We start from the raw sequence: 13,377 nt of genomic DNA, 5'->3' as shown, positions 1-13,377 counted from the left end.
ACTTCACTGAGCTAAGAAACGAAGGACCTGCGTTTCTTAGAACTCTGCACAAAATAAACAAAGTCCGAGAGTCTTCAGTTCTGATAAGTAAGCGGCATGGATTCTGCCGTCTGTTTGGCTGCTTGGAAATCCTTTGTGCTCACTTCCTGGGTCTCCTCTACGTTCTGGATCATTAAAGTTACCAGAAAGGCCCACTTCTGGTTAAGTGAAGTATCACTGCATCAAGAGCGACCCATGAGCCCGTCAGAGCCGTGCAGTCCCTGTCCTTCCATTGAGAGAAGAGCAAGGGACTTTCCTGGCGGTCCAGTAGCTAAGACTCCGTGCTTCCAATGCAGGGGACCCGGGTTCAATCCCTGGTTGGGGAACTAAGATCCCACATGCCACGCAGTGCAGCCAAAAGATTAAAAGAAGAGAGAGAGAGAAGAGCAAGGGACAGAGCACACACTCGGCCCTGGGACATACGTCCCCGACGCCCTGCAACGCTGCAGGTGTCTGCTTGCAAGGCTGCCTCCCCACCCTGGACCGGCAGCAACGTGAGGGCAGGGGTCGTGTCCATTCAGCATGATGTCCAGCAGCTAGCACAGAGTTTGCTTCGAATGATGACCCCAAGGGCATTTGGGGAGGGGAAGGAGGCCAAGAGAGAAGAAAGGCTGCTCATGTCTGCTAAGCCCTGGCCACCCTCCATCACTCAGTCCTCACTCTGGTCTGTGATGTGAGCGTCACTGGCGCCCAGCATGCACCTTAGGTGAGAGGCAACAGACAGCGAGCTGGGTCAGCCAGAAAGCCCCATGTGTTCTGCTTGAATGAACGTTCCCATTAAACGTTGGAACGATGATCAGAGCTAATCAGAAAGCCCTAGAGGCAAAATATATATATTTTTTAATACCAAAATGTCTGAGTTAATGTGTCTATCTCAGTCAGTCCAGACAAGAATCTCTCCCCTGGGAACCGAGAGCCTTGCAGCATCCTGCTCGGGGTGTCCGGGACCAGCATGGTCAGGCCTCACGGGGAAAGGGGAGGGGCCGAGGGTCCTGCCCCAGCCACACCCTACAAGACACTTTCCACTTCTGACCCTACTCTGTGTGTCTTTAGCCGAAAAATCAGGACGAAAACATTCCATTCGAGAACTCCATTTCATTCGATTCTGGATCACCAATGTGACTGGAGCAGAGCAAGCGAGGGGTGGAGAAGGGAAGATGGCAGGTGTCCACGGGGGCCCTGCTATGCTCCAGGCACTGGGGAGACAGCAGAGAACAAGACAGGGGCACCCCGCACCCTCGGGGCATACAGGGTGGTCGGGGGATTGACGAGAAGCAAGCAAAGCAAACGGTTCACCAAACATCCCAGAGCCCAAAAGGGGCCCTGAAGGAAATAAGCAGGGCGTCTTGTGATGGGACAACGTGGCTGAAGAGGGGACAGCTACAGACAGGGGTCAGGGAGGCCTCTGAGGAGGAGCCCTCGAGGAGGGAGCTGAAGGAGCATGTAGGCACACACAAGCTCCTCCGTCCTCACACCAGCCCCCAGGGGTATCACCATCTTACAGACGGGAAACGGAGGCGATTTCCCAGAACTCACACGCATTGCAATTAACTAGTGGAGCAGGGGTCCAACCCAGGTCTCTGGGGTCCATAGCCTGGGTGGGCTTTTAACAGATCTGCCTCCTGGCTTCCTGTGGGTCTACCATCCGCCGGAAAAATAAAAACCATTCCAGAACCCTGGAGACGTTTCCTGCAGACAGAGGCTACTTTCATAGCCTGGAGAAGGGTCAGGGGCCTGGCTGGCTCTCTGAGTGAGGCCTCCTGGGCACAGTGCCAGCTCCGTTCTCGGTGCCTACGGGGCCCCGGTCAGCCACATGGCTTCTCCAAGGCCCCAGATGCCCCCTGGAGTTGGGGCGTAGTGGAGCCCACAATGCCCAGCTCAGACTAAGGGCTCCACAAATAGCAGTTTCATCTGCCCCTCCATCCCCGTTCACTGGCTGGCAGAGGCGGACGTACCTCAGAAAACAGAGGTGACCTTCAGGAACAGAGATGATCATCGGCAGCATCACATGGAGCACTAGGACCCCCTCCCCACCCTCCCGGGGGAGGGCAGTCCGGGCCTGCGCTATGACCCCCTTCCTCCCTCTCTTTCCATATATATAGATATAGATATGTATTGTGTGTGTGTATATATATACGCATATACATAAATACATAAATACATACATATACATACACACAAAATTACATTTCATGACTGTTGGTATAAAAGCAAATAGATTAATATTAGTAATATATAAGTGTATTATATTAGCTTACTACAGCTGCCATAACAAAGTACCACAGACTGGGTGGCTTAAGCAACAGAAATTAATTTTCCCACAGTTCTGGAGGCTGGAGGCTGGAAGTCCAAGATCAAGGGGTTGTCAGCAGGGCTGGTTTCATTGATGTCTCTCTCCTTGGCTTGGAGATGGCTGCCTTCTCCCTGCATCTTTCCTCTGTGCATGTCTGTGTCCTAATCTCTTCTCCTAAGGACCAGTCATATGAAATTAGGACCCACCTCAATGACCTTATTTAACCGTTATTACCTCTTTGAAGACCCTATATCTATATAAAGTCACATTCTGGGGTGCTAGGAGTTAGGAATTCAATATATAAATTATTTTGCGGGGAGAATACAATTCAGTCCATAACATATACTTAAAACAATGTACTTAACCTAAACGTTTTTTCTTCTACTTTTAACAGAAATCAAAAGACTTTCATGGGCCGCTAAGAGCACCGTGGGCCCCTAAGAGTACCGTGGGCCCCAGGCACTGCCCCTCTTGCCTGCGGGAGGAGTCGGCCCTGGGCAAGTCGCCGCAGACCCAAGCTCTCCAGGAGCCATCGGGGTATTAACGCTCTGGGCACGGTCCAGGCAGAGCGGCTGCAGCCATCAGGTGGTACTGCTGTTTCTGCTGCTGTCAGCAAATCCAGCGCAGGAGTGCTGGCGGTGTATCCCGGACAGAGGCCCCAGGCCAGCGGCACTGAGAGCTGTCACACGTCTTTCTCCAACTCTTCGTCCCAATTTCTCATAAGCCACTCCAGTCAGACGGTCACCCCCAACACTCCCATTGGAGTTGTACTTGTCTTGGTGGTCAGTGACCTCCACGCACGCCAAGTCAGTGCCATTCCTCAGCCATGCCTCACTCGACCTATCAGGAGCATTCAACTCGGTTGGTCCGTCCCTCCTCCTGTGGCTTCCAGAGTGCCACATCCTCCCACTCCCCTCCTCCATCCCCGGCCACTCCTCCCCAGCCGCCTTTGTTGGACACAAGCTTTGTCCCTGGCCCCTTGACCCTGGAACGTCCCAGGGCTGAATCCCTGGCCATTTTCACTGCCAACCCTCATTCCTTTAGTGATCTAAACCAGAACTGTGGTCCTCAACATCTTACAGATTTTTTTTTTTTTTTTTTGCTTTATCATACATCGCCTCTGCTAGAAAGTCAGTCCCTTGGGGTGGAGATTTTTGTTTTGTTCACAGATGTATTTCCTGGCCTAGGGCAGTGGCCACCACATTTTAGGTGCTCCTGAAATATCTGTTGAATGAACCAATGAATGAATGAGCCCACATCCTGACCACCATGTCACTTAGGACCTAAAAGACCTCAGAGTGTACTTGTCTTCTTACGTGCCTGGGGGCGTCCAGGTGAGGGGGGCTCACAGAGGTTTAGATCCAGACAAGGCTTGTGTTGAATCTGCCTTCTGACACTCACCCTCTGGGTGATCTTAGGCAAGCGTCTCTACAAGCCTCTCTGGAGCTCACTTTCCTCATCCTGGGGGGTAAGAATATCGACCTCCAAATACATGACAGAATTCTACCAGACGCTGCACAAAGCTCAGAGCATGGGCCCTGCGTGGAGTGCGGACAGCATTCCTCCAGCCCCTGGAATGACAGGGATGATATTCTTCGTCACATCCACAGCCTCGGCCTCATCAATGACATCACACCTGGCAGCTGACGACAAAGCTCCACAGGTACATCCTCTCACCCAATCACAGCAGCGGAAATTCTGGTGAAAGGGGGGCCAGGGCGAGCTCCAACCCCATTGTTCAAGACTACGTGAGATTTGTTCGGTGCCACGTTGGTGAAAGTACGAATAGCCAGACTTGAACTTGAGGCTGACACATGCCAAACCCTGTGGTCTCTGATCTCACTGTCCCAGCTCGAAGTGTCCATCTCCCCTCGCACTTTTCCTCCTGCCAATCCAGCCCATCACCCGGTGCTGGGGACGCTGCCTGCTCAGTACCTCCAGAGTCTGCCCACCTCCCCGGGGCAGGCAGCTCCGCTCTCACCTCCCTGGCCTCCTTCCTATCGTGTCTCCACACTGCAGTCTGGGTGAACTTTCTAGGACATGAATCTGACCATACCCCCCGCTGCCTAGAATCCTTCATGGCTTCTCATTGCTCTTGGGTTAAGACCAACGTTTTCTGTGAGGCCTGCAAGGGCTTGAGGTCTGAGCCCAGATGACATCTCCCACCTTGTCCTGTACTGCACTCCCTGCTCTCTGTCAGATTCACCTGCACACCTCTCTCCCTGAGGGCCCCCGGCTCCCAGAGAAATGAGGTCTGCCTGCTGCCCACCACCAAACCCCAGTCTGCCATCTCAGGCTCAGCGGCCACACATGCGCTTATGTGTTAGCTTGTCATCTCCCCCATCCCCGACTCGCCCCAGCAAGGACACAGATCCCATCAGTGCGTTTGCCGCCATATAGCATGGTACCCAGCACACGGTAGCTGCTCAGGACACTTGAGGAATACATGAACGAATGAACACACAAATGAATGAAAGCTCACCCAGGCACATGCACAGACGTTTCTGCACTCAGACTCCCCCACCCTGCTGTGCAGGCCTTGTCAGGGCTTTGACAAAGACAGATTCTAACCCCAGGCTGGTCTCAGCACCCCGCCCCACCTTGCTCCCTCACCTTCAGCTTCAGCACCTTTCTTCTCAAAGGCGGCACAGAGGCGCTCGAGCACCACGCCGTCCCCGGAGCCCTCCACCCGGACCTCCTCATCCAGGACCCAGAAGAGGCCCCTGGCATCCTCAGTACCTCCTCCGGCTGGCAAGCGGACCTGGCAGGAGATCAGGATACACTGAGGAGTCCTGATCCCCTGACGGAGGCCAGGCCCGGGTTTCTCTTCCCACCCGTGGGAGTCGGGGGACCTGCCTCCCAGGCATCACAGGCCTAGATCCACACTCCCTACACCCCACACTCCCACTCACTGCAAAACTCTCAGTGTCGAAGCCACAAAACTAACAATCTCTTGGTTACCAGGGGTCCAGATCCTGCCTCTGTCTTCATTTCCAGGGTGACCTTGGGCAACTTAACTGCACCTCTCTGAGCCTCATTTTTCCTCTTTTGCAAGATGGAGACTGGTAACACTTTCCTCCGAGGGCTGTCGTGAGGGTTTAATAAGGGCAAGCACTCTGTAAACTACACATCTCTGGCTCCACACAGGCAGCTGGTCTATTCGTGCACAGCCAAACATGAAAGGATTAATCCCATCCGCATCACTTCCTCTTAGAAGTCTTTGTATTTTTTTAAACTAAAATCTTGAGGGGAAAAAAAAAAGTTCCCAAAGCATGTCTTAGAGAAGGTGAAGTTGGTTCAGTGGCACAGACGCGGAATTCTAAATCTAGCCACCAGTGTCAAAGACCATCCAGGCGACCCTGACGCTTTGCCTACGGGAAACTGAAAGAGGTCTGGATAGTCTGCGAGACTTATCCGAGGGCCCACAGCGGGCTGACACATCTGAAAATGGTGCCAAGTCGTTAAAGTGGGAATGCGATGCATATGATGGCCAACGGTCCCAGTGTGCCTGGGGCCAGGGGCTTCCCAGGACGTAAGGATTTCAGTGCTGAGGCCAGCAAAGTCCCTGGCAAACCAGCACAGTTGGTCACCCTAATTCAGGAATATTAGTCCACACCCCACTGAGAGGGGTCCAGAGAGGGGAAGGGACACGTACAGGGTCACATGGAGAGGCCCAGGGGCAGAAGTGGACCTGGATCCCAGGTATCCTGAATCTTCACCTTGGCCTTATTTGCTGGGGTTGAAACCTACAGTCAGCCCATCCCCAGAAGGTAGCTGTTCCAGCCACTGCCCAGGGGTCCCGGGGATACCATGGTCCTTCCCTCCTTGCACTGCCCGGGTGGTCCCTTCAGGCCTGCCCCTCCCAGGTGAGGAAGCAGGACAGGGACGGGGAACCAGCCCGAGAGGTGCCAGCAAGAAGCAGCAGCAGCAGGTGTGAAGGGCCGGCTGGGCTCACAGACTGAGAGAGCTTTGCAGGGGCAGGTACAGCCCGCTGTGAGCCCAGAGAAGCCAAGGGACCAGGACAAGGTGTCCAAGTGCAGGAGAAACGCAACCTGCGGGACACCTACTGTGTGCCACACACCCTGCAGGGGCTTTACGTGCCAGATACCACGGGCGTTCACGACAACCCAGGGGATACCATCTATCGTTCCCACTTGGGTGATGAGGAAGCTGAGGCTTGGAGAGGTTAAGTGACGTGCCCAAGGTCACCAAGATCGGACCGGAGCCCAGCAAGTTCCATGGCCCAAGCACTTTCACACCAAGATGCGCAATGGCCGAGGGCAGCTCTGGGAGACGGTTGAGCATAGGTGCAGATCTGGGGTCAGCACAGTGGGGTCTGGGGCTGGGGAAAGGGAGATAAAGACTCAGGTATCCCCCAAACTAAAGCCTGTCTGCCTCCAAGGAGCTCAAGAGCCTGGATCCACCATCACCCCCGCTCTCCATCCCCCAGGGGCCCCTACTGTCCCGGTCTCTGCTGGGCACAGCACCATCGTCTGAACACCCCATCTTTCCAGGTGACAGTGGCTGGAGACCTCTGGGCACCGGCCCTGGACTCCCCTCAGCTCAGACCACAGTCCAGGTGTGGGTGCGTTCTAAGACGCAGACTCAGATTCTCAACCTGATGGGATTTAAATATTCTTTGCCCAGGCCACACCCCCCAGACCAATCAACGCAGAATCGGGGAGTGGGCCCCAGGCGTCAGTGTTTTTAACAATCCCTGGGTCATGCTAGGTGCAGGCAGCTTTGAGATATAGTAGCTCAAAGGCTCAAATCTGCCAGGATTTCTAAAAAGGCCGTGCGGCATCTGAGAGGCCGTGTTACCTGCGAGGGACTCTGATCCACAGCAGCCACCGTGGTCCCCAGGGACGGCTCCGGGAGGTCAAACTGCACAGGAACATCTTCCTAGAAAGTCACAGAAGTTCAGTGTTAGCTCCTTCCATGAGCTGAAGGGGAAGAAGCTTCTGAAGGAGGAAAGAAAAGTGAGGACTCATCGTCACACTTTGGCCATTTTTTATCATTATTTTTTAATTGTGGTAAGAGTAGACGTGGCATAAAATTTAACATTTAAATCATTTTTAAGTGCATGGTTCATTGGTGTAAAGTACATTCACACTGTTGTGTAACTGTCACTACCATCCATCTCCAAAACGTTTCTCACCTTGCAAAACTGAAACTCTGCACCCATTAAACACTAACTCCCCATTTCCCTCTCCCTATTTCTGTGTCTATGAATCTGACTACTATAAATATCTCGTATGAACAGAATCGTACAGGATTTGTCCTTTTGTGACTGGGTTATTGCACACTTAGCATAATGTCCTCAAGGTTCATCCAGTCGTAGCATGTGTCAGAATTTCCTTCCTTTTTATGGTTGAATAATAGCCCCTTGTGTGAATAGATCACATTTCTTTATCCATTCATCCACTGACGGACACTTGGGTTGCTTCTACCTTTTGGCTATTACAAACGATACTGCTGTGAACATGGGCGTACAAATATCTCTTCAAGACCTTGCTTGAAATTCTTTTGGGTAGATACCCAGAAGTGGAATTGCTGGATCAAATGATAGATCTATTTTTAATTTTTTGAGAAAACACCATACTGTATTCCACAGCAGCTGCACCATTTTTATTGTGCACAAGGGTTCCAGCTTCTCTACATCCTCCCCAACACTTCTTACTTTTTTTAGTCTAGTGGGTGTGAAATCGTATCTCAATGTGGTTTTGATTTGCATTTCCCTGAACTAGTGATGCTGAACATCTTTTCGTGTATTTATGGACCATCTGTATATCTTCTTTGGAGAAATATCTATTCAACTCCTTTGCCCATTTTTAATTAGGTTCTTTGTTTATTTGTTTTTTATCATCACCCCTTAGCCTTTGTGTGAGAAGAAAGGATACAAACCAGCATCCCAATAATATCCTAATATTGTTCGTCAGGGTGGTCAGCAATCATGGTGAGAGCTTTATCAGGAACTGATAATTCAGGGCAAACTTTTCTAATATTTACTGAGTACCTAATAAGTGCTGGGCTGAGTGCTGGGTGCTGGATGGAGCAAAAAAACTATGGATAATAACAGTTGGCATATAAAAATAACCAGAAACATCCAGATAATGCTATGCTCAAAGATGTTCATCACAGTGTTGTTTATAACAGCATAAACGTGGAAATAACCCAGACGGCCAAAAGAGAGTTCAGATAGAATCAGACATAACCACAAACATGCATCCTTACTAAGAGCTGTGAATGGAGTGAGGAAATGTGAATAACATAATGCTATGAGGAAAAACACTACAAACTCGTGTGTACAGATGGATGGGAAATCTGTAGAGAAGACCATATATGGAAAAATGGCTGGTATAAGATACAGACAGTGGTAACAGTGGTTGCCTCTGGGTGGTGGGGCTAAAAGAGATTGTGTTTTCTGCTTCTTGACGCTTATATGCACTTTCCAGTTTTTAAATAAAAAACATGTTTTACTTTCATCATCAGAAATAAGTGAAATATGATGGCTGCTACCATATGTGGAATGCCTAATACAGATTATGCATTTTCTATCCCACTTCATCAAATGCTCCAAATAGCGCCTTTAGGCAGTACGGTAAAAATGATCGTGAAAATAACCGCCACCTCTCCCCTTCCCCGTATCCACACTCTCTGTACAGATATGGAAGTTTCTCCCATCAAAAATTGGATGCCATTTCCCCGCCCCGTGAGTCAGGGCTCAGCCTTGGACTTGCTGTGATCAACTGAATACAGCAGAGGTGACGTTGCCAGTTCCAAGTCTCGGTCCCAAGGGGCCCTGAGCACTCCTGCTCGCTCTCTTGGACTCCTGCCCAGCGCCACGAGAACAGCCTGAGCTAACCTGCTGGAGGACAGGGCACTCCTGGAACACAGGTGAGTCATCCTAGCCAAAGGGCTGCCTGGATCAGCTCATGGCCAGCTGACCCCCAGACACAGGGGAGAGCCAGCCAAGAGCCACCTACCTAACCTGCCTCTGACCACAGGCACATGCTCTCCCAGCCAAGACCAGAAGAGCTACCTAGGCAACCCAGAGACCTGCGAGCAATAACAAAAGGTTATTTTTTAAGCTACTATGTGTTGGGATAGTTTATTATGCAGAATTATTGCGGGAAATGGTAACTGATACAGGAGTATTGCTATTTCTATTTTACATGTGATGAAATTGAGGTTCAGAGAGGGTGAGTGACTTTCCTAAGGCCACACAGCCAATAAGTGACAGAGTTAGAGTGAGACCCCAGGTCTCAGCAATGCCATGTGTTTAAGATTTATTCATATTGATGTTTTCATGTTTATTGCTGTGTGGGATCCAACCAAAGAAATGACCATAATTTCAATACCCATTATCCTACTAATAAACAATATGATCATTTCTCATATTTTGCCATTAGCACTTGCTGGAGCCAAAGGGGTCCCCTTCAGGGAGGAAGGAGGGAGCAGATGCTAGGGGGCGTCTGGGGTGCTGGCGATGTTCTCTCCCTTTATCCTGGGTGGTAGCTGCAATAAGTGTGCATGGTTGGACAAATTCACTAAGCTGTACACTTCTGATTCAGGCACTCATCTGTGTAAATGTTATAGTTCAAAAAATTTTTTTAAGTATAAGTAAAGGAGGGCAGGCAGGGACGTGCCTGTACAGGTTTCCTGGTTCACATATACAGAGTTTCTCCGGGGGGCCTCATAGAAAGGGAACTGCATCTTCACCTTTCCTAGATGCTCCCACATTATGATCCAAAAGGTGTGCAAACCCACTATTTTCACCCACAACCGGGCACGAAGGGCCTTCCACGGGGAAGATGCAAACTAACTGTTGGAGGAGGACTCAGCTTGGGTATGTGGGCGAGGAGGAAGAGGTCAGCACAAACAAGGGACAGCTGTGGGAGCGAGGCCTGGGGAACCCCAAGTTCTGGACTGTAAGGCGCAGGGGCCGTGGCTGGAGACTGGGCTGTAGAGGGAGACAGGGGAGCAGCAGAGGCCCAGGAGCCAGGCCTGGAGTTTGGGTTTTAATCATCGACGGACCAGACAGGATGAAGCTAAAACCTACCGGAGGACCAGACTACCACCCCCTCCCCTGCCCCGCCCAGCCTCACGCCCTCACTGAGGCCCTGCGAAGGCCCCGCCCCAGCCCAGCCGTACCTCTCGGAATCGCTCCAGCGTTGAGACAAAGGTCCGCTGGTAGAAAAGCAGCTGCAAGCGCTCGTGAGCGTAATTGTGGCACAGCTCCTCAAAGGTGGCGGCCCGGTCTTTGCCCTGGTGCCGGGGGTTCTGAAAGCCTGGAGAGTCCACCACCATGATGGAGGCCATGGAGAGGTGGTGGGAGGAGAAGGATCTGGGGGGAAAGGAGAGGGGCCCCGAGAGGACATGGACTCTTAGAACCCCACTGGTCCAAGCCTCCCGCACCCCTGCATCACAGAGATGGAGAAACCGGAGCAGCATGCTGGGCGGGTCTGCAGATCCAGCAGATCTCACCACTTGCAGGCTGTGTGACCTTGGGAAAGTTACTTAACCTCTCTGAGCATGGGTTCCCCCCACTGTTAAATGGTGGTAGGGATGAGTAGGATGACCCCAGGGGCTGCAGTAAGAAGAGAAGGAGTTGAAGTATGGAAAGTGCCTCCCACGGACACCACAGGCCTTCAGGAAACGTGCTCTCTCTACCAGGCCCAGAGTGGAGAAATGACTTGCTTAAAGTCGCACCACGAATTGGCTATAAAGTTAAGACTATAGTCTCCTTTTCTTGCTTAGTGACACGCTGCTATAGAAAAACAATTTTGTTCAGTGCCTGCCTCAGTTTACAAAGATCTCTCAAGCCATCACCTCCTTGGAGCCTCTTGACAAATCTATCAGGGGGACAGAGAAGGGATTATTCACATCAAAAAGCAGGAGTTAAGAGACTCTGGAGAAAGTCACATGTGGGCTCCAACCCTCGCTCAGCCACGGAGGGGCTGTGTGTCTTGGGAGAGTTGCCTGACCTCTCTGAAACTCAGCTGTGAAAGGGCTAATGACGGAGATGAACTTAGAAGGCTGTTGGGAGGGTTGGATGTGGTAAGACATCCACGGCTCTGAACATGGTAAAGCGGTAAGTGTTTTCTGCTATTATTATCATTAGCATGACCAGCATGACCACTTTGGAGGGCCCTTAGTTTGAACCTGAGCTCTTTGCTGTTATTTGCTGAAGTTTTCCATCTGTAAAATGGGGCCAATAAGATCAGCCACCACATAGACATGCATGAAGATTAAATCAGTTAATGTTCAGAAAGCCAGACGCCTGCTAGGTGCTCATAAACGTAAGGACAGTGGGTATCATTATCACCAATACACCCATTTTATGGAGGCAGGCTCCCAGAACCAACCAGGAAGCAGCCACCCTCTGCAGGCTGAAGCAGCCACCCTCCACTGGCAGTTCACCAATAAATACTTCTTCCCCTAAGCACGCATGATCCCCCTGGTTTCTAGATAATGTGTCTGTGGTCTCAGAGGGTAATTACTCCAGCAGCAAGAGAGGGAGCCGATTCTGTGTCTGTGGAGAACCCCACTTGCACTGTTGCTACACGCCAGCCTCCTCCCCTTAACAGGATGCCAGAAGCCTAATTACGCCTCCCGCTTTCACAGAGAAGGGAGGGAAGCCCTTGGCCCAGATCTGGTTTGGCCTCACTGGAACTGCTTAAAGATTCCCCAGGGCTCAGAGCAGCACTCAGCACGGTAGAGGACAGAGGCTCCCGGCCGTACTACCTGCAGATACCTGCAGTATTTTATGATCACGATTAGGAAGAGTTGTTTACAGACACTACTTCTTTTTTTACTTTATTGTTTAATTTTTTAGTGATTTCTTTTAATCCTTGCAGTGACCCTGAAGGAAAGAGCCATTTTTACAGATGCAGAAGGGGAGGTCAGAGAGGTGAACTGATTCGCCAAAGTCACACAGCCCACGGGTGGCCAAGGTGGAATTTAAACCCAGCACCGTAAGACGTGGCTCAACAACCCCCTCTCCAGCTCAACAAAACCCCACTCTGCTAAACTCCCCGGGCTTGGGCTCGTTCATACACTGCAAAGAGGCCGCCTCTGTAACCGGGAGAAGGTTGCCATTACCTGTTGATGAGAGAGACCACGGCGGCAAAGACCTCTTGGTACAGGCCCGAGGCCATGCCCTCCACACACTCCACTCCTGTCATCTTGAGCCCTACAGTGGGGAAGAGGGGGGGGTTGGCACCCCGTGGTCAGGACCTTGCCTGGGGCCGAGGACGTCGCTCCAATGCCATCACTACTGGCCTTAGCGCATCTTCCCCCAACGCGCACACACACGTCCCCCTACTGCTGAAATTACTTACGTTCTTAGGACCAAGTTCAAGTGTCTTACCAAGTCTTCCAGGGTCCTGTGTAACCTGGCCCTACCTCCCTAACCTCCATTGTGATCTCCTGCTCAACCCTCAGGGCTCAACCCAATGTCACCTCCTCAGGGAAGCCTGCCTTGACCACCACCACCAACCCATTAAGCCAATTCCCAGGTCTACCTTGCTTTTTTGAAAATTTTATTTATTTTTCAAACTGAAGTAATGATTGACATACCAAAAAACCTGTACATTTTTAATGTATACATCCTGAGGAGTTTGAAGTATACACCCATGACACCATCACCATAAACACACCACAAACATAACCATCACATCTAAAAGTTTCTTCCCTCCCTCTGTGTGTGTGTGTGCGTGCACGCATGCGTGTATGCGTGCACGCACGTGAGATAGGAACTTTTAACATAAAATTAACAAATTTTTAAGTATAGAATACGGTATTGTTAACTATAGGGACTTTGCTGTACAGTAGAGATATTCATCTACTGATCATTTTATTCATCTACCCTCTAGGATTTATTCATCTTGAATAAAACTATGTGCCCTTTGATCAAAATGTCCCATTTCCCCCTCCCTCCACCGCCCTGGTAACCACCATTCTACTCTCTGCCTCTATGAGTTTGACTTTTTGAGATTTCTGATGTGAGTAGTATATTATTCAATAGTAAAAAAAAAAAAAAA

At 50.8% G+C, this 13,377-nt stretch overlaps 1 protein-coding gene across 1 annotated transcript in view; it reads right to left on the bottom strand.

Moving 5' to 3' along the window:
* MYO18B (myosin XVIIIB) overlaps positions 1-13,377 on the bottom strand; it is a 218,838-nt gene that overhangs the window by 154,004 nt on the left and 51,457 nt on the right. The window contains exons 13-16 of the mRNA XM_061169252.1: positions 12,437-12,527; positions 10,487-10,679; positions 7,154-7,234; positions 4,946-5,093 (exon numbers count right to left, since the gene is read on the bottom strand). Coding sequence (XP_061025235.1) covers positions 4,946-5,093; positions 7,154-7,234; positions 10,487-10,679; positions 12,437-12,527 — 513 coding nt within the window. The remainder of the gene's footprint in view (positions 1-4,945; positions 5,094-7,153; positions 7,235-10,486; positions 10,680-12,436; positions 12,528-13,377) is intronic.

Source organism: Eubalaena glacialis, chromosome 15 (genome assembly GCF_028564815.1).
Source record: "Eubalaena glacialis isolate mEubGla1 chromosome 15, mEubGla1.1.hap2.+ XY, whole genome shotgun sequence".
Lineage (NCBI taxonomy): Eukaryota > Metazoa > Chordata > Mammalia > Artiodactyla > Balaenidae > Eubalaena > Eubalaena glacialis.
Note: the sequence above shows the minus strand (reverse complement) of the source record. Positions and strands in the feature narration are given on the sequence as shown.